General features: G+C 47.4%; 1 protein-coding gene across 1 annotated transcript in view; it reads right to left on the bottom strand.

Moving 5' to 3' along the window:
• Window positions 1-22,687, bottom strand: part of GLP1R (glucagon like peptide 1 receptor) — a 730,702-nt gene that overhangs the window by 315,442 nt on the left and 392,573 nt on the right. The window contains exon 6 of the mRNA XM_078647341.1: window positions 17,394-17,553. Within this exon, the coding sequence (XP_078503467.1) occupies window positions 17,394-17,553 (160 nt within the window). The remainder of the gene's footprint in view (window positions 1-17,393; window positions 17,554-22,687) is intronic.

Below are 22,687 nucleotides of genomic sequence, written 5' to 3' on the forward strand. Positions count from 1 at the left end.
CCACCACCTCCCTACCGCAAAATGCGCTGCCTCCTCGCCGCCTAAATAGCCCAGGAAGTGTCAGAGTCTAGAGCGCTAACCGCTCGCTTTCCAGTATGTCCTGCCTCAGCCCCGCCCTCCACACACCGGGATTGGCTGCCGAGCGTGCAGGCTTAGGTAGGATTTTCAACTATCGTGGCTTTGGTGTTTGCAGGTATGCGAGATTATTGCAGTGTGCCTCAGAGAAATACACAACCTAATTCCTTCTTATTTAGGTTAAAACACTGTCAGCATAATTTTACAATCAACATTAAAATAAATCGGTCGTTTTAAAAAAATTCCGTTTCCTTTTACAAATTGCAATTTAGGCACCGCTATCTAATTTTGTAGCGCCAAGCGGGGTCAGGAGAAGCTGCCACCACCTCCCTACCGCAAAATGCGCTGCCTCCTCGCCGCCTAAATAGCCCAGGAAGTGTCAGAGTCTAGAGCGCTAACCGCTCGCTTTCCAGTATGTCCTGCCTCAGCCCCGCCCTCCACACACCGGGATTGGCTGCCGAGCGTGCAGGCTTAGGTAGGATTTTCAACTATCGTGGCTTTGGTGTTTGCAGGTATGCGAGATTATTGCAGTGTGCCTCAGAGAAATACACAACCTAATTCCTTCTTATTTAGGTTAAAACACTGTCAGCATAATTTTACAATCAACATTAAAATAAATCGGTCGTTTTAAAAAAATTCCGTTTCCTTTTACAAATTGCAATTTAGGCACCGCTATCTAATTTTGTAGCGCCAAGCGGGGTCAGGAGAAGCTGCCACCACCTCCCTACCGCAAAATGCGCTGCCTCCTCGCCGCCTAAATAGCCCAGGAAGTGTCAGAGTCTAGAGCGCTAACCGCTCGCTTTCCAGTATGTCCTGCCTCAGCCCCGCCCTCCACACACCGGGATTGGCTGCCGAGCGTGCAGGCTTAGGTAGGATTTTCAACTATCGTGGCTTTGGTGTTTGCAGGTATGCGAGATTATTGCAGTGTGCCTCAGAGAAATACACAACCTAATTCCTTCTTATTTAGGTTAAAACACTGTCAGCATAATTTTACAATCAACATTAAAATAAATCGGTCGTTTTTAAAAAATTCCGTTTCCTTTTACAAATTGCAATTTAGGCACCGCTATCTAATTTTGTAGCGCCAAGCGGGGTCAGGAGAAGCTGCCACCACCTCCCTACCGCAAAATGCGCTGCCTCCTCGCCGCCTAAATAGCCCAGGAAGTGTCAGAGTCTAGAGCGCTAACCGCTCGCTTTCCAGTATGTCCTGCCTCAGCCCCGCCCTCCACACACCGGGATTGGCTGCCGAGCGTGCAGGCTTAGGTTGGATTTTCAACTATCGTGGCTTTGGTGTTTGCAGGTATGCGAGATTATTGCAGTGTGCCTCAGAGAAATACACAACCTAATTCCTTCTTATTTAGGTTAAAACACTGTCAGCATAATTTTACAATCAACATTAAAATAAATCGGTCGTTTTTAAAAAATTCCGTTTCCTTTTACAAATTGCAATTTAGGCACCGCTATCTAATTTTGTAGCGCCAAGCGGGGTCAGGAGAAGCTGCCACCACCTCCCTACCGCAAAATGCGCTGCCTCCTCGCCGCCTAAATAGCCCAGGAAGTGTCAGAGTCTAGAGCGCTAACCGCTCGCTTTCCAGTTTGTCCTGCCTCAGCCCCGCCCTCCACACACCGGGATTGGCTGCCGAGCGTGCAGGCTTAGGTAGGATTTTCAACTATCGTGGCTTTGGTGTTTGCAGGTATGCGAGATTATTGCAGTGTGCCTCAGAGAAATACACAACCTAATTCCTTCTTATTTAGGTTAAAACACTGTCAGCATAATTTTACAATCAACATTAAAATAAATCGGTCGTTTTTAAAAAATTCCGTTTCCTTTTACAAATTGCAATTTAGGCACCGCTATCTAATTTTGTAGCGCCAAGCGGGGTCAGGAGAAGCTGCCACCACCTCCCTACCGCAAAATGCGCTGCCTCCTCGCCGCCTAAATAGCCCAGGAAGTGTCAGAGTCTAGAGCGCTAACCGCTCGCTTTCCAGTATGTCCTGCCTCAGCCCCGCCCTCCACACACCGGGATTGGCTGCCGAGCGTGCAGGCTTAGGTAGGATTTTCAACTATCGTGGCTTTGGTGTTTGCAGGTATGCGAGATTATTGCAGTGTGCCTCAGAGAAATACACAACCTAATTCCTTCTTATTTAGGTTAAAACACTGTCAGCATAATTTTACAATCAACATTAAAATAAATCGGTCGTTTTTAAAAAATTCCGTTTCCTTTTACAAATTGCAATTTAGGCACCGCTATCTAATTTTGTAGCGCCAAGCGGGGTCAGGAGAAGCTGCCACCACCTCCCTACCGCAAAATGCGCTGCCTCCTCGCCGCCTAAATAGCCCAGGAAGTGTCAGAGTCTAGAGCGCTAACCGCTCGCTTTCCAGTATGTCCTGCCTCAGCCCCGCCCTCCACACACCGGGATTGGCTGCCGAGCGTGCAGGCTTAGGTAGGATTTTCAACTATCGTGGCTTTGGTGTTTGCAGGTATGCGAGATTATTGCAGTGTGCCTCAGAGAAATACACAACCTAATTCCTTCTTATTTAGGTTAAAACACTGTCAGCATAATTTTACAATCAACATTAAAATAAATCGGTCGTTTTTAAAAAATTCCGTTTCCTTTTACAAATTGCAATTTAGGCACCGCTATCTAATTTTGTAGCGCCAAGCGGGGTCAGGAGAAGCTGCCACCACCTCCCTACCGCAAAATGCGCTGCCTCCTCGCCGCCTAAATAGCCCAGGAAGTGTCAGAGTCTAGAGCGCTAACCGCTCGCTTTCCAGTATGTCCTGCCTCAGCCCCGCCCTCCACACACCGGGATTGGCTGCCGAGCGTGCAGGCTTAGGTAGGATTTTCAACTATCGTGGCTTTGGTGTTTGCAGGTATGCGAGATTATTGCAGTGTGCCTCAGAGAAATACACAACCTAATTCCTTCTTATTTAGGTTAAAACACTGTCAGCATAATTTTACAATCAACATTAAAATAAATCGGTCGTTTTAAAAAAATTCCGTTTCCTTTTACAAATTGCAATTTAGGCACCGCTATCTAACTTTGTAGCGCCAAGCGGGGTCAGGAGAAGCTGCCACCACCTCCCTACCGCAAAATGCGCTGCCTCCTCGCCGCCTAAATAGCCCAGGAAGTGTCAGAGTCTAGAGCGCTAACCGCTCGCTTTCCAGTATGTCCTGCCTCAGCCCCGCCCTCCACACACCGGGATTGGCTGCCGAGCGTGCAGGCTTAGGTAGGATTTTCAACTATCGTGGCTTTGGTGTTTGCAGGTATGCGAGATTATTGCAGTGTGCCTCAGAGAAATACACAACCTAATTCCTTCTTATTTAGGTTAAAACACTGTCAGCATAATTTTACAATCAACATTAAAATAAATCGGTCGTTTTTAAAAAATTCCGTTTCCTTTTACAAATTGCAATTTAGGCACCGCTATCTAATTTTGTAGCGCCAAGCGGGGTCAGGAGAAGCTGCCACCACCTCCCTACCGCAAAATGCGCTGCCTCCTCGCCGCCTAAATAGCCCAGGAAGTGTCAGAGTCTAGAGCGCTAACCGCTCGCTTTCCAGTATGTCCTGCCTCAGCCTTAAGCCACGCCCTCTGGAGTTTCTTTAATGTCGCCTTTTTTGCCCCGGCCAACAGGCCCTTACAATAGTCTAACCAAGAGAGTATTAGGGCTACAGCCACAGCCTTTCTTGAATCAGTAGGGAGGAAGTCAAAAAACGTCTTCAAAGATTTAATAATGCCGAAGCAGCTCCCTGCCACATTCCTCACATGCTGGTCAAAGGAAAGTGTGGAGTCGAATAAGACTCCCAGATTTCTGGCTGATTCCACTGCATGGGGCGGGGCAGGAGAGTCATCTGGCCACCATTTGCTTGGGCAAAAATGGGCTTTTTTCCCCAAGGGCAGAATCTTGGTCTTATTGGCGTTGCATTTTAAATGATTATTCTCCATCCATTGGAAAACTTCCGTCAGGCAGTTCTTTAAGTTCTGTTCAGCCTCATTGGAGTTCCTGTCTAAGGGTACAATTAATTTAGTGTCATCGTCGTATGAAGTGACAAATATGACATATGACTCAATTAAAGAAATGAGGGGGACCATATAGATATTAAATAATAAAGGACTCAAAATAGAGCCTTGCGGAACTCCTGATGAAACCTTCTTTTCCTGAGAGAGAAAAGGGCCCAAGGAGGTAATTTGAGATCTATCAGTCAGGAAAGAAATTATCCATGCGAGGGCCATATCTGTAATACCGATATCTCTCAACCTACTAATCAGTATTGTGTGGGAGATGGTATCGAACGCCGCTGTGAGGTCCAATAAAATTAAAACGGCGCTTTTCCCTTCATCCTGCAGGAATTTAATTGAGTCAGCAAGCGCAATAAGGGCCGTTTCCGTCGAATGCCCTGGGCGAAAGCCCGATTGTTGAGGATGAAGGATATAATGTGTTTCCACGATTTTTTTTAACTCCTGATAAACCATCTGTTCGGTTATCTTGCCCCGAACTGGGAGAAGAGATAATTGGACGCAAGTTAGAGAGGTCCGTGGTGGACTTATTAGGTTTTTTCATCAAGGGCTTGACTATTGCTTTTTTCCAGTCAGGGGGGCCCGTACCTGAACTGAGTGAAGCATTGATGATCTCATTGATAGTAGGGTTAACCACGTTGATTATCTGATGGAGTATCCGTGGTGGGCATGAGTCAGATGTTGCCCCCGATTTACAGGCCAAGATGACTTCCCGCGTATGAAGCAAAGAAACCGGCTTGAATGCACTAAGAGTATGAACCCTAGTCTCCACCCTGTCAGGGAGGCTAGACAAGGGAGGCCGAGGGAGGGTCAAAAAGTCTTTCTGTATCAATTCGATTTTCTTCTCAAAATAGTCCGCAATTTGGTTGCAGAAACCTTAAAGAAGGTGGAATTTCAGGCTGAAGAGCTTTGGGGTGAGTGAAGGCTTTAACGATGGGAAAAAACATTTTCTGCTTTTGTTGGGCTTCTTTAATGGCTTTTATATAATAATCCTTTTTAGCTGTTTTAATGCTAGAGAGATATAGTTTTCTTTGCAGGATGTAAGAAGTTTTAGCTATATAATCATACGTTTTTCGCCATTTTACGCTCACTTTGCTTGCACAGTAAGTGTTTTTCAGCCAGAGCTTGTGTGAACCAGGGGGCATTTAGTTTTCCTCTTTTTTCTTTTCCAGGAGAGCGTTTGGGTGGGGCCCGTTCTTTAATCACTTGGTGCATCCATGTATGGAAGAGTTTGGAATCATGGGCCACTTCCCCGGTCATGCTGGGGATCTGTGACTGGTGAATAGGATTACACTTAATGTTCTCCTCCAAAATCCTACAATTTACATTAGTTGGGGAATGTTGGCTAGCCTTGGCTAAATTAGGAGATCGAGGAATACAGATCTTAAAAGGAATCAGACTGTGGTCTGTCCAAATTTGTGGAGTGGGTGCCAGGGTCACCAAAGAGGGAAAGTTAGAACATACCCCATCTAGAGTGTGTCCGGCATGATGAGTTGACTCACTCACCATTTGGTGTAAGCCAAAGATCTCAAGTGTCTGATGGAAATTAAGCGCTTGGGCGTCCGTTTTGGATTCCAACTGGAGGTTGAAATCATCTAGCAATGTAAAATAGTGGTAACGTAGTAAGAGCTGCCCTAAGGAGTCACTCAGGGATTCTAAGAACATGGTGGCACTGCCTGGGGGACGATAGACCAAGCCACCTGAGAATGAGGCAGTCGCATTTAACATGATGGAGAAACCCAGTCCTTTGGCCACTTTAAGGGGGTCTAAATTGAAGGGATGACACTTCAAGGCACTTCTGAGAACCACAGCAACCCCTCCTCCTCTACCCTTCGGCCTGTCCTGCCTTAGAATAGTAAAACCAAAGGAGAGGGCGATCGCTAAATCTGGATTACTATTAACATTTAGCCAGGTCTCAGTTATAAAGAGAATGTCTAGATCCAAATCAAGGATTAAGTCCTTGATATCTCGGCTGTGGCGACACATAGAGCGCGCATTAATCAGCCCCCCTTTAAAATAGGAATTACCCACTAGAGCAGTTCCTGAGTGACACATCATTTCCGGTGCAGACCAGGGTATAGTCTGATTACACATCCTACATGAAAAGGGACCCCTTATTTGTTCCATGGAACTACAACATAAGCAATCATTAAGAACGTTTAGCCCAAGGAGGTCACTTGCCTGATAGGTCAGTATTGGGGATAAATATCCAGCCTGTCCTGCGCCTGTCGCGGTCTTAGCGCGGACGGGCGCAGATGGGCTTGCCTATGGCGCGCCGCCGGCGCGCCCGCTGCGCCCGCTGCGCGGACGTCCACTAGTGTTCATTTTATGGAGGTGGAGGAGGAGGGTGGGAAGCGGCCAACAACTGGTGCGCTACCCTCCTTTCCCACCGAAGATGGCGGCAAGCCCTGACTCCAACCGCGTCAGCGCCTATTCGGCTGCGCGTGGAGCACTTGTGTTCAATGGCATCAGAAAAGGAAAAGTGCAAGCGAGCTGTGTTAAATTAGAGTTGTAATTGTGGGTTCCAGATATTCCTTTGTCCACTCCTCCAGCAGTGTCCCTTCAGTATAAAAATATCTGTGGGTCAGGTGCAGCTTAAATCTGGGGTGTCTCGAAGGCAACCCTGCGTGTCCTTTTCCATGTGTTAATACACGGGTCTTACGCGGCTACTTGGTCGGAATCCTTTTTCACTGTAGTCCATGTCTTGTCCAGCCTTCATGACTAGAATAGCAGGTCAGAAGCCTTGCATGACTGCAATGTTTTTGTTTATAAGGGATCAAATTAACGTGCTCCTAATGGGTCATTAGTTGCATCCTTGCAGGCACACAATCACCCCTCAATAACAAATTATAAGGGTCCATCTTCCTGGCCAAGTCCCTGAAAAAAATTGATTTGTCCTTTCAGAAGAACATTTTCACTTCTGATTTCTGAAGGGGAAGTGCTTAAAATGTGTTATTGAGTGTTATTGTTGTCTTATTGTGTTAGCAATCTGCTTACAGTCCGGTTTCTTATCTGAAGTCAACCCCACCAGGAACATTGGGTCTTCCTCTCTTCTCCTGATCCTACAATGAAGCAACAATAGGAAAAAATTGTGGGGCATATTACCAACAAGTAGCGATATTTATCGCTAAATAGGCTTAGCGACAATTTTTTTATCGCTGAGCATCGCCGGAATTTAGCACTGGGATAACGTGCTATTAGCAACGTTTATCTCCAAAGCGATAAGTTTTCCGTCGATAGCGGCGAAATGCGTGAATATCGCTGAGAATACAGCGATATTCACGCATTAGCGATGAAATGCTCTTAGCCATGTTATCCACCTCCCATTGGATCATGGCTAAGAACTGGTCTGGGCAGGTGTTAGTATTTGGAGATATTCGCGCTTAGCGTGAATATTTCCATCGCTACGCCTGCCTTGCTAATAGGCGATAGCGATATTAGAGACTGTTTTCAGTCGCTAACAGTTTGGGTACGCCCACTTTGCATGTCATTAGTGATAAATATCGCTAACTGCTGTTAGCGACAGCTTGGTAATAGGGCGATAGAATTATCTCCGCTTAGCTAAAGCGGCGAAAATTCCCTATCGCCACCCTTTATAATATGCCCTTCTGTTTTTTCCTGAACTGTACTAGGCCCCAAGATGTGGAACACCCTGAATCCCCAGGGTAGAGGTGTGCTAAAGTACCTCTCTAGGAAACGTCTTAAAGCTGAACTTTGAGTAATGATTAGCTTGAATCCCTTTTTCAGGTATCTCGATTAAAGAATGAGGGCTGGTGGATTTCACCTTACCCACTGGACTCCAATGTCACACAGCTTACCTATTTAGTACTTTGTTTTGCTTTGTCTTTTGTACAGCTCAGCACTATGACCTTATTGTAGTGGAGTGGTGTGGCTCACTGGTTAGAGGCGGCAGACTCAGAAGCAGAGAACGGCCCGGGACCAGGGTTCAATTCCCGACGCGGCAGGGTCGTGGACCAGGGTCAGCGGACTCGATAATTCTCGCCTCGGTGCCTACTCTAACCAGGGATCACACTCGGCAACTCTGGGCATTAAGCTTGCCTCATCTCTACAACGGCCCCCCACGTACGCCGGGGATGCCTGGTTTCACCTTGGAGATACCCAGAAGGGACCATCTCACAGGGAAAGCCAGGACGGGTTCCCCAGCGGTCTTCAGCACCAGGACGCTTACGGGCAGCAGTGCGCTTTACAAGTCCCACACATTTACATTTACATTTACATGAGAACCACTTGTTAACTATCCACCAGTGGCGGTTCGTCCATTAGGGGCGTTGGGGCGTTGCCCCACTACCCAGATGGACGACCGTCACTGCAAGTGTCACTTACACTGCCTGCGAATTGAAAAGTAAAATTATGAGCGCAGAGCACACAACAAGAATAGCTATCGCGATCACGGAAGGTGCGGGGGGCGGACCTGCGGCAGTGAGTGGCAGGCTGGCAGCGTGTGACTCACTGATTTATTATCAGTGCAGCGTGGCAGGTTGGGCAGCAGCAGTGTGCGCATTTAGGACAAGTCATTTTTTTGACTTGCCCACGCATGCGCACACACGCAGTAGCCCCTTCCCTCCTCCTCCTCCCGTCGCCGTCACACAGGCAGAGACCCGGGGGAGCCGGGTCTCATTATGGGCAATATTAGCCCTGCTCTTTAGCCAATCCTGGCGCAGTGGCGATGTTAATCTGCGCCAGGATTGGCTGAGTTACCGCGCGCACGAGGATGGTGTTGCTGAGCTGACCCTGCAGGCCGAAAGGCAGCAGTTGCAGTCGGGGCCAGAGACAGAGATACCACCGTGACCGTGTAAAACAAGAATAAAAGAGGTAAAACTATGACTGCCTGGATTATGTGCACGTTTTCAGAAAACACTTTTGACTCAGTGACACAGTCTGCGTGCTAACGCCAACGCACGAATAAATATTATTGGTTTCGAGGCTTTGTGACTCACAACAGTGATGATGACTGCGTGACGTTGTGGCAAATTATGGCAAATGAACATCGTTATCGTATAACTACTATTGTAGCTTGTTTGAGGGAATTTTAATTAATTGTGATGATGCGCTTTTACGTGAGCTACGGTGGATTGTGTGACATGATCGCTGAAGTTTTTCAGACACCAATTAAAAAACAAATGAAATGTACAATTGACAAATTGCTTACTGCGTTACACGAGTTACAAAATGATGGCACAGCCCGGCCGGCACAAACAAGTAATCAAAGGTTAAACACTGTAGTCATTAGTCGGGGACGCTATCCAGAGCACGGAGGCACTTTATTTGTTTATCTGACCTGAAGCGGCATTTTCAGGACACCAGCCCACACCTCGCCACACCCGCTCCGCGGGTGCCGCTTCGAATCACCAGGCACCGGGGCATTGTTGACGGGCTGCAACCAGGGCACCGGGTGAGTGTGGTCAGCGGGGCTGCGAGCGTGCAGGGGACTCCAGTACCCAGGAGTCCCTGCAAGACCATTTTCGACCTTCCGGTCCGCTCTCCCTGCTGCCACGCCCCCCGCCCCTCTGTGGCCTTAAAAACTTCCTGCACCTCCTCACCTGTGGGACGCTATCCAGAGCACGGAGGCACTTTATTTGTTTATCTGACCTGAAGCGGCATTTTCAGGACACCAGCCCAAACCTCGCCGCACCCGCTCCGCGGGTGCCGCTTCGAATCACCAGGCACCGGGGCATTGTTGACGGGCTGCAACCAGGGCACCGGGTGAGTGTGGTCAGCGGGGCTGCGAGCGTGCAGGGGACTCCAGTACCCAGGAGTCCCTGCAAGACCATTTTCGACCTTCCGGTCCGCTCTCCCTGCTGCCACGCCCCCCGCCCCTCTGTGGCCTTAAAAACTTCCTGCACCTCCTCACCTGTGGGACGCTATCCAGAGCACGGAGGCACTTTATTTGTTTATCTGACCTGAAGCGGCATTTTCAGGACACCAGCCCACACCTCGCCGCACCCGCTCCGCGGGTGCCGCTTCGAATCACCAGGCACCGGGGCATTGTTGACGGGCTGCAACCAGGGCACCGGGTGAGTGTGGTCAGCGGGGCTGCGAGCGTGCAGGGGACTCCAGTACCCAGGAGTCCCTGCAAGACAATTTTCGACCTTCCGGTCCGCTCTCCCTGCTGCCACGCCCCCCGCCCCTTACGACTTCCTACTTACTGTCCTAGCTTTCCCGCAGCGCGGGACGCAGCCCGGGGCGAAGACCGGGCTAAGAGCGGGCCGTTTGAGGCCGTTCGAGGTCTGAGCGGTCTGGTCTGGGCCCTATCTCTTTCGTCCCTCCCTTGCTCCTTTGTATCTGTGTCTGCTCATTTCTGTTGTTCTGGCTGATAGCTTCTGTTTGCCTGTATGTGTACTCGTGTAACTCGCAATAGGGCGGCCAAGGGGGGGCTGGCACACAATGGGCCTATGGACGATTTTATCACTCGCACGAATATCGCCATAGACCATGAAATTACAAAACTCCAAACCAGAGTGTCCCTTGACCTGGAAGCCGCAGGAAGTTGTCACTCGAATTCGCTGCTTCTAAGAAATCCTCCCTTGGGCACATAGCATCTGCTATCACCCCAAAACGCGCACATACCCCACAGGAAGTATCAACGTTAGTTGATGTCCATGACATCCCAGTTTTGTTTATCCCCTCCACACCTCCGTGTTCATTAGCTTTGCATGAGGGTCCGACCATCCCTGTGGCTAGCCCTCCCCATCTCCTTATTTCTACTTCATATTCCTCAGACATTTCTGTTGCATCCACTTCTTATGGTGGATTAGATAGTATTCCGGCCAATCCGAATAAGAGAAAAAACGCTCCCTCAGCACAACTTCTCCACAGAAAAAGATTAAAAACCAGGGGGTTAACTTGTCTACTGCAGGTAACACATCAGCCGACGACAGTCCTAGAACGCTCCATACCTCCCCGCAGACTCCTTGTGGCAATAATAATGTGGGGTTAGCTTCAGTGGCACCGGAAAGAATACTATTAACTGAGAGAGCAGACCTTGCACTAACTGACCAGGAGGGGGGGGGATAGGGAATTTATAGGAGTGGTTTGGGACACCTTGAAAAGTCTCTTATCCCCCCTGGATTTAAGGCTTTCCCGAATTGAGAATAACCTCCTAGAGATGGAGAAAAGTATTATTGCTCTGGCCACCCTTGGCCTGAGAGGTCTTGAACACCAGGGTCTGATAGATAATAGTATGGCTCCCCAGATCCCTACCCCTCCCTCCACAGCTTTGCTTGGTCCGCTACCCAACTCTATTGCGCCTTGTCCCACCCAGCCCGTCCCTAAACCTCGCACTAAGAGAGTTGTTTCCACAAACCCGGTGCCCCAGCCTAGGGCTAACACCCTCCAACCACACACTCGCACTAAGTTGGCTGTCCCGAGGTTACAGAATTCCATTAGTCCTAGTCTTCGTCCCACCCAGGCCTCTCAGAATAAAACCGTTACTCGTTCTGCTGGGGGTCCCCACACTAAGAGTAACTTCCGAGGGGGATATATTGATCTCCCTCCTGAAGCTAATGATTATGTGGTGGTTTTGACGGGTGTTCCGGAAATTGAGAACGGCCATTATGAACATCACCACTCCTTACATAATAAGGTCATGCATTGGCTCAACACCTACAGACCGATCCCTAGTGGTAGGAGGAGTAGAGTTACAATGGTACGCAGAGTACCGTGGGTGGGCACAACAAGGAAACATATCCCCGGCGACTGCATAGTCGTGACGTTTGACGATCTCTTCACGGCTAATCATATCTGCTCCTGGGTGAGTCAAGACGGGGGCTTCTCCATTGCCCCGAGACCTCTGGCATTCTTTTACCCACCACGTGCTGTATATCCGCAGGGGGGCAATTGGTCTATGGTTCCCCAACAATCCAGCTGGGGGTACTCCTCCAGGGAGCATAATCCAACTAGAGGCTGGCTCGGTATTACAACTTCTAACAGGTTTGGCAGCCTTGAGGATGTTGACTGACTCCCAACGTCTCCTCCTCCGGTACCCTCACTTCAACCTAATGCCTCTCCGCTGGCAGCCAAGACCTGCCCCTTGACGACTACCCTGGTTGTGATTAGTACTACCCCTTCGACCCAATTCATGACCCAGGCTTCCCCCACACAGGGCCTGTTGCACCCTTCCAACTCTGACTGTATCATTAGCACTACCGTAGTTGAGAGCAAGATACCCCTTGATCCGTTGCCACCTATAGCTCCCTCCCAGTCCTCCTGGCCTGGCGGCCTTCATGCTGCTCCCCTAGCTCCTGCCCACCTGACCTGTAAAAGACCTGCTGGCAACTCCCAGCTCAAGATCTGAAGCTGGAATGTGGCAGGGCTTGCACGAAATTTTGACAAGCCAGACTGGAACTCCTTTGTGGAGCCTTTTGGGATTTGCCTCCTCCAAGAAACCTGGTGCTTGGAGCCCTTGCACAGGGTGGGTTTCACGACGTACTCTGTTCCAGCTTTTAGATCTAAGGGCAACAAAGGCCGCCCATCGGGTGGCCTTCTTATCTGGGTCAGTATCTCTCTGGGGTTTACCATAAGACATATAAATACCCAATCCCCAGATCTTATGAGACTTACTATACAGTGCCCGGGGGGCAGGATCCTAGAAGTGTTCAACCTGTATCTCAGGGGGGCTTGGGGGGGGAACTCCTCCTCCCTAGCTTCTACCGGAGTCGAAGAGGAGCTTAGTGGTTGTAACATTGACTCCCTTATTGTCCTGGCAGGGGATTTCAATTGCTGTTTTGAACCGCTGGCCAGCGAAGACATTTTGGACACCTGGGAGGACGATGTTAAGAGAGGCATCCCTTTGCTCGTACTTGACCCCATCAAAAAATGGACCCAGAATGCCATTGAGATCAATTCTCTCTGTTTAGAATATGCCCTCAGAGCCGCAAATGGCCGTTCTAAATCAGATATTAGGGGTGCGCACACCTTTAATAGGGTGGGCCACACCTCGAGAATAGATTATATACTGTTAAGCCATAACCTCTGGGAGTACTTTGAGGACATGGACGTCCAACAAACATCGGACAGCGACCATAACCCGCTGGTCCTTTCACTCGCCCTCCCGTGGGAGACAGGGGACCTAGTATTGCCCGGGTTTAACTGGAAATCGTCCCACGATGTTGTTCCATCCAATTGTGGGAGGCGTTTAAAATGGGCTAGGGTCGCCTTGGACGAAACGAGAATGGCTCAAGTAGGGACCATAATGACGGATGCTAAGCGTCTCTTGGGGGCATTGGATTCCGACAGTGCCGTTCTCACGACATTTACGGAGACCATTGCATCACTTAGTAATTTGTTCTTGGTTCCTCAGGGTGGGGCCAGGGCAAAGCGGAGAGCTGTGACCAGGGGTAGAGACCAATGGTACTCCCCCGCCTGCCGCATAGCTAAAAGCGAACTTATCCGGGCGGTGGGCAAGAAAGACCCCGCTCTGATTTCATTCGCTAGGAAAAACTATAAAAAAGCCCAAGCAGTGGCAAAGGAGACCCATGAAACAAACTTCTGGAGAGATCTAATGGACGCCTGCTCCAGCAAGGATTCAAGGGCCTTCTGGGCCTTGCTTAGAGGCAGGGACAGGCCGGTCGACTCCCTGCTGACATGTAACATCACAGGGGAGGCCTGGTTGGCCCATTTTTCCAAACTCTATTCTAATCCACCAGGGGCTTCGGCCCTGATTAGAGGTCCCAGCTACAGAGTGCCGGTCATTAGTCCACATCTAGACCCCATTTTCACATGTAAGGAGGTCGAGGTAGCGATCAAGTGTATTGTGCCCAATAAGGCGGCAGGCCCAGATGGCGTACCTGGTGATTTGCTCCGGATTAACATGGAGGTGTGGTGCTTATTCATCGCAAAACTCCTGAACGAGGCTATGAAGGGTGGAGGCTTCCCAGATTCATGGAGGGGTGCGGAAGTTGTTCCCATATTTAAAAAAGGGTGTAGGGAAGACCCTGCTAACTACCGACCTATAAGTCTGCTTGATTCCACCCAGAAGGTAGCAGGGAAGGTAGTTTTAGGGAGGATTTTGCAGTGGGCTGAGGAAATGCAGGTCTTGTCTGACTTTCCGGCTGGTTTCAGAACAGGAACTGGCACGATTGAGCAGACATTTCGCTTCCTAATGCTCTATTGGAAAGTAGTAAAACTGGGCAAAGGCAGTCTGTACCTCGCTTTTATAGATCTGCGGACTGCCTTTGACCTAGTTCCACGTAGCCAATTGTGGGCTGTCCTTGTGGGTTTGGGCATGCCCCCGTATCTGTTGGCATTGACCATTAAATTCCATGAAAGCAATTTTGCCCAAGTCAGATGGGGTGCGCAGGGACAAAAAACATCTCGTATCTCTGTAGACAGGGGTGTCCGCCAGGGGTGTGTGCTAGCCCCCACTCTGTTTTCATTATATCTAAACGGAGTGGTGGAGCATCTTCTCCAATTACCAGCAGACGCACCCTCCCTGGCAGGCAGGAAGATACCAACTCTCCTGTTTGCCGATGATACCCTGTTGATCTCGAAATCCCCGATGGGCCTCCAAACGCTGTTATCAGGGTTCCAGGGCTTTTGCGATGCCAGGGGCTTGGCTATTAACATCAGTAAAACCAAATTCCTGGTGTTGAATCCCCCGAGGAAGACAGTGCACCCCCCATCCCTTGATTCAGTTCCATTAGAAAGGGTAAGGGAATTCGACTATCTGGGCATTCGACTCTGTGACTCTATGAGTTGGAAGGCGCATCACCAAAAAATTATCCTGACTCATAGGAGGGTCACGGGCGCTTTATTAAAAGAACATCCTGCCTCTCCCCTTAAACCTATCGGGGCGATATTAGACATTTATAGGGCAAAAGCTGTAAGCGCGGCGCTGTATGGGGCAGAGTTGTGGGGTACCCAGAAATTTGACACTCTGTCCCACCTTGAGAACAAATTTCACAAAGATTTAATGAGGCTCCCTCATAGCTCGCCCACCCTTCCTCTCCTACTTGACACAGGCACACGGTCCATAGCTGAGCAGGCTAAGTTACGCCCCCTTCTTCTATGGGCCCGTATGTGGAATGTCCCTGAACTCGCAAGCTATGCGGAAGCACTACGCGAACTCCTCTCAATCCCGGGTTGGTGTAAGATCGGTTGGCTCTCAGAAGTTAAGCGCCTCCTTTGTGAACTGGGCCTGGGAGACGCATGGGCCAATAGATCTTCACCACCTAAACAGTTGTTAAAGAAAATATTCTGGGCGTGGGTGGAAAATGAGTGAGACATGCTAATCTATGCAGATCTGCTGCTGAGTTCTTGGTTATTAAAGACCTCCCTTTTAGAGAACCCTACTTGGACGTGATCTCCAACCCAACTGATAGGGCATTGTATTTTAAATTTAGGGTTGGAGTTCTGCCTCTTGGCACATGGACAGCAAATTGGAAACCACCCTGGCAAACTATAGTAACCTGCCCTTTCTGTACTAATAGGGTCGAATCTATTTCCCATCTAATGTTTGAGTGTCCAGCATATGCTGCTCCTCGCCGTAGATGGTTGAAACCGCTCTGTTTGAGGCTGGGCACTCGGTCACACATGGAGGCCTTACGGATGCTAAGATCAGACCCTCACCCCTTGTTTGCTTGTGGTTTGGCCAAATTCTTGGGGTGGGCTTGGAGGATAAGATCTGCGAGGAAAATGATCCTCCAGTAAGGTTACCTATCCAGCTTCCACTGGCCCCAGCCATCCATTGCTGTGTCCCTCCTCTTCTTTTAAGGATGATTTAATATGTGTGTATAAATGTATTTTAGACGGCTGATTCCCACAATTGTTGTATATTTTTACTGCCTTTTTTGATCTGCCTGTTTTGATGGTCAAACTGCACAATTGTTTCTATTTTTATATTTGTTTTTAAATTGTAATGCTTTTATGAAATGACAAATATTTCGAAATAAAGCTATACAATACAATATAGGGGCAGGAATGTTTACAGAGTATACCGTAATCGTCCCTTCCTCACACGATGAATAATGGTTTGAAAAGGGTACTATGGTCTGTGTGTTTTGTAGGTCCTCATTACGAGTGGCCAGTAACAATTTTTTTTTGCTATTTGCCTGCCTCATAATTCTTGTTATCAGAGTTCACGTTAATTCTTAGTGCAGGGAAATAATATGAATTACGAGTTTTTCTGACATAATATTCGGAAATCGGACTTAAGTGCTAATTTTGCATGTTTTTCCCCGGTTATTCCACCTGAAGACTTTGCTTGCTTGCAGCTGGAATAATCTCCGTGTAAAACACAGCTGTGGTGTTCCTGCAAAATCTATACTTCTGAGAGGGCTGGTGCTCCCTGCTGCGCTGGTCTGTGCCTGACTCACGCAATGAGGGTGCACATCCGCGCAATTTGGGGGTGGGTGCGTCCTACTGCTGATCTGGTCCCAGAACAGATGCAGCACGGCAGCACCTGTCATCGGCGCCTAGAAACCACACAATGAAAGCGCATGCTACAAGGTGTAACATTTACTATTTGTTATTAATTATTGAAGTGCCCCTACAGTCGTGTCCTAGTGTGAAAACAATTCCAACCGCTCTTAATGTAATGTGTCTGTCTGTGCATAGGAAGACTGAATAATCACAATTGTGTTGCATGTTTTTTTTAAACTTGGTTGTAGACTAATGTTACTTTCCAGTTATTTTTGGGTTTAGAGGCTTTTTCATGTACTCCCCAGGGTATGGCCACACAAAGAGGTTAACAGGTTAACGTTTATCTCAGAGTTTCCTTGTTGTCCAAAAATATCAGTTTCCTTGCAAAGAATGAATGCCTGGCAATGTCTCTGTTCTAGTCTGTCCAGCTTTTAATTTTTCAGAGACTGGATACTTGCATATCCCAGCTGAAAGGTAGTTTGAGATGATGGGTAAAAAATAAAAAAATATCGTAGCCTTAGTTCAGCTCTAAAAATAACGAGTTTTCATGAGGGACTGACGGAATGCATGGAGCAGTGTTTAACTACGGTTTTAGCAATTGGCCTGTGCCCTGTCGGGTGATGTCAACTATAGTATGTATGTCTACACTTTCACAATTGCTTTATAAACCGTTTTGCTTTGTCAAATGGTCTTTAAAATGCCCCATTTGCACTCTTTTTTCTCGGGATAATTTTCCCCACCCTCTTATGACGTTCACGCTCGCTTCGCGTCTCATCCGCAACTTTTACGCCCTACCAATTTCAAATGTCACCAGCCGCCACGTACATTTGATCAAGTGTTCATAAAAAATCAGAGAAGAGAATAAAGTGGATCTTCATAAGCTTGGGGTACCTTGTGAAGGCCAGACTCAGTACTCACCCCATCCGACACAGAGATACAGCCTAAATATTCTTTGCTCGGAGAAGACGGAGAGAACCAGGAGAGTGTGTAGGTAGGCACCTTCCACCAGTAACCAGTAGTAATTGGCCGCCACACAGTACTGCATCATCATGAACACCAGCTTGCAGCTCAGGGACTCCTGGAGGGGAAGAGAGAGGAGAGGGTAGGAGGGGCTGGGCTGCTCTGTGACTTGCACCCTCTCCAGGCAGGCATTCCAGGACATATTGGGCTAGATGTAGGTAATTCTCATTTACCGACTCTAGAATACCGAATTTTACCTATTCGGTATTCTAGATTCGGCAAATGAGATGTAGTTAAAAATTCAGTATTTTTTTACCGAATCTGTAGGATTCGGTAATTACCGAATCGGGTAATTACCGATTAGGTAATTGTCATTGATTCATATGGGCCTTGAGGCCCATAGGATTCAATGTCAATTACCGAATCGGTAATTATTGATTCGGTACAAATACCGAATTTGCAAGGGGGACAGGGTGTCACTTTGACACCCTGTTGCACCCCTGATTTTGGCTTGTGTGCCACATGGCACAGGTGTACATGCACAGATGTGCATGTACACTGGAATTTGTTATTCACCATGCAATAGTATTACATGGTAAATAACGAATCGGTAATGGCCTGTGGCACTGTTTGAAGTGCCACCTACATCTGTATTTACCGATTTTTAAAATTTTATTTTATTTTATTTTTTTTATTTTTTTTTTTTATTATTATTATTTTTTTTCTTCTTTAAATTACCGACCGGTATTTGGCGACCTACATCTGGCCCATTGCATGGTAAAACTAGCACAGTGGCACTCTTAAAGTTGGATCATTCAATTCATGCTGCCTTGAGGTGCCTGTGATATGTTGCCCCTTACTAATTCGCACAAATACATACATTGAAAAACTATTACATATTGGTTTTGACTGAAATTCAAAGATAGATAGGCAGTGAACATTTTACATCTAGAATAAAAAATGTATATAAAACATATTAACTATACATTTGAAACAAAATTGCACCCTGTTTGTTTTAGCAAGCAAAAAGGCCTCTGTGGATACTTTTTGAAGGTAAACGCCTCCTCGCTTAAAGCCCTCTATGCCTGGTTCTGGGGGTAGGAGTGATAAAGCCTGGTGCCATGTTGAGTATGGATGGGCAATGGAGCTCTATGCCTGGTTGTGTTGGGGAGAAGAGATAAAAATCTATACCTGGTTCTGTATGGGAGGAGTGCAAATAACCTATGCCTGGTTGTATACAACAGGAGTGATAAAGACCTATACCTGGTTTTGTGTGGGAGGAGTGCAAATAACCTATGCCTGGTTGTGTACAGCAGGAGTGATAAAGACCTATACCTGGTTTTGTATGGGAGGAGTGCAAATAACCTATGCCTGGTTGTGTACAGCAGGAGTGATAAAGACCTATACCTAGTTTTGTGTGGGAGGAGTGCAAATAACCTATGCCTGGTTGTGCACAACAGGAGTGACAAAGACCTATACCTGGTTCTGTATGGGAGGAGAGCTGAAAACCTATTTCTGGTTGTCTACAACAGGAGTGACAAAGACCTATACCTGGTTCTGTATGGGAGGAGTGCAAATAACCTATGCCTGGTTGTGTACAGCAGGAGTGATATAGACCTATACCTGGTTTTGTATGGGAGGAGTGCAAATAACCTATGCCTGGTTGTGTACAGCAGGAGTGATAAAGACCTATACCTGGTTCTGTATGGGAGGAGTGCAAATAACCTATGCCTGGTTGTGTACAGCAGGAGTGATATAGACCTATACCTGGTTTTGTATGGGAGGAGTACAAATAACCTATGCCTGGTTGTGTACAGCAGGAGTGATAAAGACCTATACCTGGCTCTGTACGGGAGGAGTGCAAATAACCTATGCCTGGTTGTGTACAGCAGGAGTGATATAGACCTATACCTGGTTTTGTATGGGAGGAGTGCAAATAACCTATGCCTGGTTGTGTACAGCAGGAGTGATAAAGACCTATATCTGGTTTTGTATGGGAGGAGTGCAAATAACCTATGCCTGGTTGTGTACAGCAGGAGTGATAAAGACCTATACCTGGTTTTGTATGGGAGGAGTGCAAATAACCTATGCCTGGTTGTGTACAACAGGAGTGATAAAGACCTATACCTGGTTCTGTATGGGAGGAGTGCAAATAACCTATGCCTGGTTGTGTACAACAGGAGTGATAAAGACCTATACCTGGTTTTGTGTGGGAGGAGTGCAAATAACCTATGCCTGGTTGTGTACAGCAGGAGTGATAAAGACCTATACCTGGTTCTGTATGGGAGGAGTGCAAATAACATATGCCTGGTTGTGTACAACAGGATTGATAAAGACCTATACCTGGTTCTGTATGGGAGGAGTGCAAATAACCTATGCCTGGTTGTGTACAACAGGAGTGATAAAGACCTATACCCGGTTTTATGTGGGAGGAGTGCAAGTAACCTATGCCTGGTTGTGTACAACAGGAGAGATAAAGACCTATACATGGTTTTGTATGGGAGGAGTGCAAATAACCTATACCTGGTTGTGTTCGGGAGAAGTGATAAAAATCTATACCTGGTTCTGTTTGGGAGGAGTGCAAATAACCTATGTCTGGTTGTGTACAACAGGAGTGATAAAGACCTATACCTGGTTTTGTATGGGAGGAGTGCAAATAACCTATGCCTGGTTGGGTACAACAGGAGTGATAAAGCCCTATACCTGGTTTTGTATGGGAGGAGAGCTAAAAACCTATGCCTGGTTGTGTACAACAGGAGTGATAAAGCCCTATACCTGGTTCTGTATGGGAGGAGTGCAAATAACCTATGCCTGGTTGTGTACAACAGGATTGATAAAGACCTATACCTGGTTCTGTATGGGAGGAGTGCAAATAACCTATGCCTGGTTGTGTACAACAGGAGTGATAAAGACCTATACCCGGTTTTATGTGGGAGGAGTGCAAGTAACCTATGCCTGGTTGTGTACAACAGGAGAGATAAAGACCTATACATGGTTTTGTATGGGAGGAGTGCAAATAACCTATACCTGGTTGTGTTCGGGAGAAGTGATAAAAATCTATACCTGGTTCTGTTTGGGAGGAGTGCAAATAACCTATGTCTGGTTGTGTACAACAGGAGTGATAAAGACCTATACCTGGTTTTGTATGGGAGGAGTGCAAATAACCTATGCCTGGTTGGGTACAACAGGAGTGATAAAGCCCTATACCTGGTTTTGTATGGGAGGAGAGCTAAAAACCTATGCCTGGTTGTGTACAACAGGAGTGATAAAGACCTATACCTGGTTCTGTATGGGGGGAGTGCAAATAACCTATGCCTGGTTGTGTACAACAGGAGTGATAAAGACCTATACCTGGTTTTGTATGGGAGGAGTGCAAATAACCTATGCCTGGTTGTGTACAGCAGGAGTAATAAAGACCTACACCTGGTTCTGTATGTGAGGAGTGCAAATAACCTATGCCTGGTTGTGTACAACAGGAGTGATAAAGACCTATACCTGGTTCTGTATGGGAGGAGTGCAAATAACCTATGCCTGGTTGTGTACAGCAGGGGTGATAGAGACCTATACCTGGTTTTGTGTAGGAGGAGAGCTAAAAACCTATGCCTGGTTGTGTACAGCAGGAGTGATAAAGACCTATACCTGGTTTTGTGTAGGAGGAGAGCTAAAAACCTATGCCTGGTTGTGTACAACAGGAGTGATAAAGACCTATACCTGGTTTTGTATGGGAGGAGAGCTAAGGACCTATGCCTGGTTGTGTACAACAGGAGTGATAAAGACCTATACCTGGTTTTGTGTGGGAGGAGTGCAAATAACCTATGCCTGGTTGTGTACAACAGGAGTGATAGAGACCTATACCTGGTTTTATATGGGAGAAGAGCTCAAAACCTATGCCTGGTTGTGTACAACAGGAGTGATAAAGACCTATACCTGGTTTTGTGTGGGAGGAGTGCAAATAACCTATGCCTGGTTGTGTACCACAGGAGTGATAAAGACCTATACCTGGTTTTGTATGGGAGCAGAGCTAAACACCTATGCCTGGTTGTGTACCACAGGAGTGATAAAGACCTATACCTGGTTTTGTGTGGGAGGAGTGCAAAAAGCCTATGCCTGGTTGTGTACAGCAGGAGTGATAGAGACCTATACCTGGTTTTGTATGGGAGGAGTGCAAATAACCTATGCCTGGTTGTGTACCACAGGAGTGATAAAGACCTATACCTGGTTTTGTGTGGGAGGAGTGCAAATAGCCTATGCCTGGTTGTGTACAGCAGGAGTGATTAAGACCTATACCTGGTTTTGTGTGGGAGGAGTGCAAATAACCTATGCCTGGTTGTGTACCACAGGAGTGATGAAGACCTATACCTGGTTTTGTGTGGGAGGAGTGCAAAAACCTATGCCTGGTTGGGTACAACAGGAGTGATAGAGACCTATACCTGGTTTTGTAAGGGAGGAGTGCAAATAACCTATGCCTGGTTGTATACAACAGGAGTGATAAAGACCTATACCTGGTTTTGTGTGGGAGGAGAGCTAAAAACCTATGCCTGGTTGGGTACAACAGGAGTGATAGAGACCTATACCTGGTTTTGTAAGGGAGGAGTGCAAAAACCTATGCCTGGTTGTATACAACAGGAGTGATAAAGACCTATACCTGGTTCTGTATGGGAGGAGAGCTAAAAACCTATGCCTGGTTGTGTACAACAGGAGTGATAAAGACCTATACCTGGTTCTGTATGGGAGGAGTGCAAATAACCTATGCCTGGTTGTGTACAACAGGGGTGATAAAGACCTATACCTTGTTTTGTATGGGCGGAGAGCTAAAAACCTATGCCTGGTTGTGTACAACAGGAGTGATAAAGACCTATACCCGGTTTTATGTGGGAGGAGTGCAAGTAACCTATGCCTGGTTGTGTACAACAGGAGAGATAAAGACCTATACATGGTTTTGTATGGGAGGAGTGCAAATAACCTATACCTGGTTATGTTCGGGAGAAGTGATAAAAATCTATACCTGGTTCTGTTTGGGAGGAGTGCAAATAACCTATGTCTGGTTGTGTACAACAGGAGTGATAAAGACCTATACCTGGTTTTGTATGGGAGGAGTGCAAATAACCTATGCCTGGTTGGGTACAACAGGAGTGATAAAGCCCTATACCTGGTTTTGTATGGGAGGAGAGCTAAAAACCTATGCCTGGTTGTGTACAACAGGAGTGATAAAGACCTATACCTGGTTCTGTATGGGGGGAGTGCAAATAACC

The sequence above is a fragment of the Lissotriton helveticus genome, chromosome 6 (assembly GCF_964261635.1).
Source record: "Lissotriton helveticus chromosome 6, aLisHel1.1, whole genome shotgun sequence".
Classification (NCBI taxonomy): Eukaryota; Metazoa; Chordata; class Amphibia; order Caudata; family Salamandridae; genus Lissotriton; species Lissotriton helveticus.